At 36.8% G+C, this 2,694-nt stretch overlaps 1 protein-coding gene across 1 annotated transcript; it reads right to left on the bottom strand.

Moving 5' to 3' along the window:
- Positions 1–536: 536 nt before the first annotated feature.
- LOC116101782 (vomeronasal type-1 receptor 1-like) lies at positions 537–1,942 on the bottom strand. The gene has a single exon (XM_031385616.1). The coding sequence runs from the start codon at positions 1,533–1,535 to the stop codon at positions 621–623; it is 915 nt and encodes a 304-aa protein (XP_031241476.1). The 5' UTR covers positions 1,536–1,942; the 3' UTR covers positions 537–620.
- Between the last annotated feature and the right edge of the window lie 752 nt (positions 1,943–2,694).

Genomic DNA, 2,694 nt, shown 5'->3' with positions numbered 1-2,694 from the left:
CTACACAATTCTTTCTATAAAGCCACAATTACTCTGATACCTAAACCACAAATAGACCCAAAAAGAAAGAGAACTTCGGATAAATTTCCCTTATGAATATCACTGCAAAAATACTAAATAATATTCTCATGAACTAAATCCAAGAATACATCAAAGCCATCATCCATCATGATCAAGTAGGCGTCACCCCAGGGATGCAGGGATAGTTCAATATATGGAAATCCAACAATGTAATCCACTACATGAACAAACAAAAAAAAAAAAAACAAAAAATCAAAAAACAAACATATGATCATTTCATTAGATGCTGAGACAGCATTTGACAAAATCTAACATCCCTTCATGATTAAAGTCTTGGAAAGATCAGGAATTCAAGACCAATGCCTAAACATAGTTAAAGCCAGGAAGCAGGAGAGGGTGAGTTGGTGAGCAGGGAGAGGGGAGAAGGAATAGGGTTTTTTTGAGGGGTAACTGGGAAATGGAATAACATTTGAAATGTAAATAAATAAAATATCTAATAAAATAAGAAAAAGAAAGATATTAAACACATTCACAGAAAATAAAATATTGATGGCTGTTAGGAAGGTTATGAGGGGTGTTTGTCATTTAGACTGTCATTTTCAGCAGCTGAATAGCAGAGAACAAGGATCCTTAGGATCCCTAAAGATCAATAGTAATGGAGAAAAGGTGGGGAAGCTTACAGCCAAAATTTCTTTGACACGTCTCAACCAGAGGCGAGATTCCACAAAAGAAATGTGAAGGAAAGTACAAATGCAGTCTAGAAGATAAAATGTCACAAATGTGACCACCAGCATCAGGATGGTGTGGGCTGCTCTGGTCTCAGCATGGACACTGAGCTTCTGATTGGGGGACTGAATATGCTGCAGTCTTTGGTGGTGTTTGTTCAGGAGAATCACCATGGAGACACTGTTCCAGACAATGATGCTGATGAACACTGCATCATGGGCAAATGACAAGATGACTGTGCCTACACTGAAACCAGTGGTAGAGCAAAACCAATTGCTTTTCGAATTGGTATCATTGTGTGTTTTCTGTGGACCACTGACTTTCATTGGAATGTGAGCATTACTTAAGACACTAAACAGCCAACAACTATAACAAGTATACCTCACAAATTTGGGGGCTCTTCCACTGAGCATCACCCTACCCCAGGTACCAGGAGCAAGAGTGACAAACTGGTAAGTACTCAGGGAGCAGGTGGAGCACATGTTTGTGCTTCGAGCCACCAGCCAAATGAAGTACCCAAGTTTACATTTTAGGTCATTTGAGGGCTCCTTTGGAACAAAAAGTGCCTTATTGTTTGGAAATGCAAAGAGGAGAATCAAGGCATTGCCCACAGCTAAGTTGGCTAGAATGACTTGTATGGGCCTCTGTTGAGAGCCATTCAAGATTGGAGATAAATTATGGACAAACAGAAAAATGTTCACTATAGTCCCAATCCCAACCTGGCAAAGTAAGAGGATCTGAAGAGCCACTTCTTCTGTGGTTTTCACAGATTTATTCTGAGACAACATGGAGACAACTTCATTGGACAACAGAATAATGATCAGGTTAGACGGTACTGTTTTCAAGAGTCTTCTCAAATCCTGACCTTTTCGATTGATTTGACGTCTTTTTTTCCCCAAGAAGGGCAGCACTACTTTATCTCACTGTGGTCATGTTGACTGGAAACACTTCATGAACATTGATCCAGAATATCAACTTTATACTTATTTAACTTTGTCTTTCCTCATGCTGGAACTCTGTGTGTGATGCAACTCTATCTCTGTCAACATGGCACACACTTTAATACAGTATGGGCTCTGCACATTTATAAATGAGCATTTATAGACAAAAGTGTATCTATGATTGATTAGAATTCAGCATTTTTCCTCATGTTATAATATTGTATTAAGAAGTACAAATTTGTTTTTGGAAAGGTGTTTCTTGGTCTAATGCCATCTATTGGCATTTATGACACTTCTTTCCTGTGTTCCCTATCATTCATGAGAGCAAAACATTAATACACATAAAGTAACATAAGTATATCTTTAAAAAATAATACAGGGCTGGAGAGATGGCTCAGCAGTTAAGAGCACTGGTTGCTACTCCAGAGAACCTGAGTTCAATTTCCACAGCCCTCATGACAGCTTCCAACTGTCTGTAAATCCAATTAGAGGGGATGTGATACTTTACTGTCATACCTGCAGGCAAAACACAAATGAATAAAAAAATTAAATAAACAAAAATTAAAAGAACAAAATACAAATTTAATAGTTATACTTTATAAAAGAATGTGGCTGAGGCATTTCCCCCTAACATAACCCATCTAGTTTTGATAATTTTTTACTTTCTTTACCATAGTGATAGAAGGCAAAATATTTCTGAAAATGTCACTATTATTCTGTTCACATAGAAGGGCCTTGATTTACACATATATCATATACGTGGGATAAAAGTCTGTGGAACCCAAGCATATCATTAATTTATAAATTTCTGAACTTTATCCATTTTTCTAAGGAATCAGGTACTGTACACATAATTAATTCATCTCCAGTTTTTATCATTCACAACTGAAACCATTAAAACAATTACAATTACAGTTTAAGTTTGTACACACAGAGTTTTTGAAACTCGGTTTTAGAAAGATAATATTTCATCTGAAACTTACTTGGTTTATTTTGCTGTCCATAA

Source organism: Mastomys coucha, unplaced genomic scaffold, assembly GCF_008632895.1.
Source record: "Mastomys coucha isolate ucsf_1 unplaced genomic scaffold, UCSF_Mcou_1 pScaffold21, whole genome shotgun sequence".
NCBI classification, from domain to species: Eukaryota; Metazoa; Chordata; class Mammalia; order Rodentia; family Muridae; genus Mastomys; species Mastomys coucha.
Note: the sequence above shows the minus strand (reverse complement) of the source record. Positions and strands in the feature narration are given on the sequence as shown.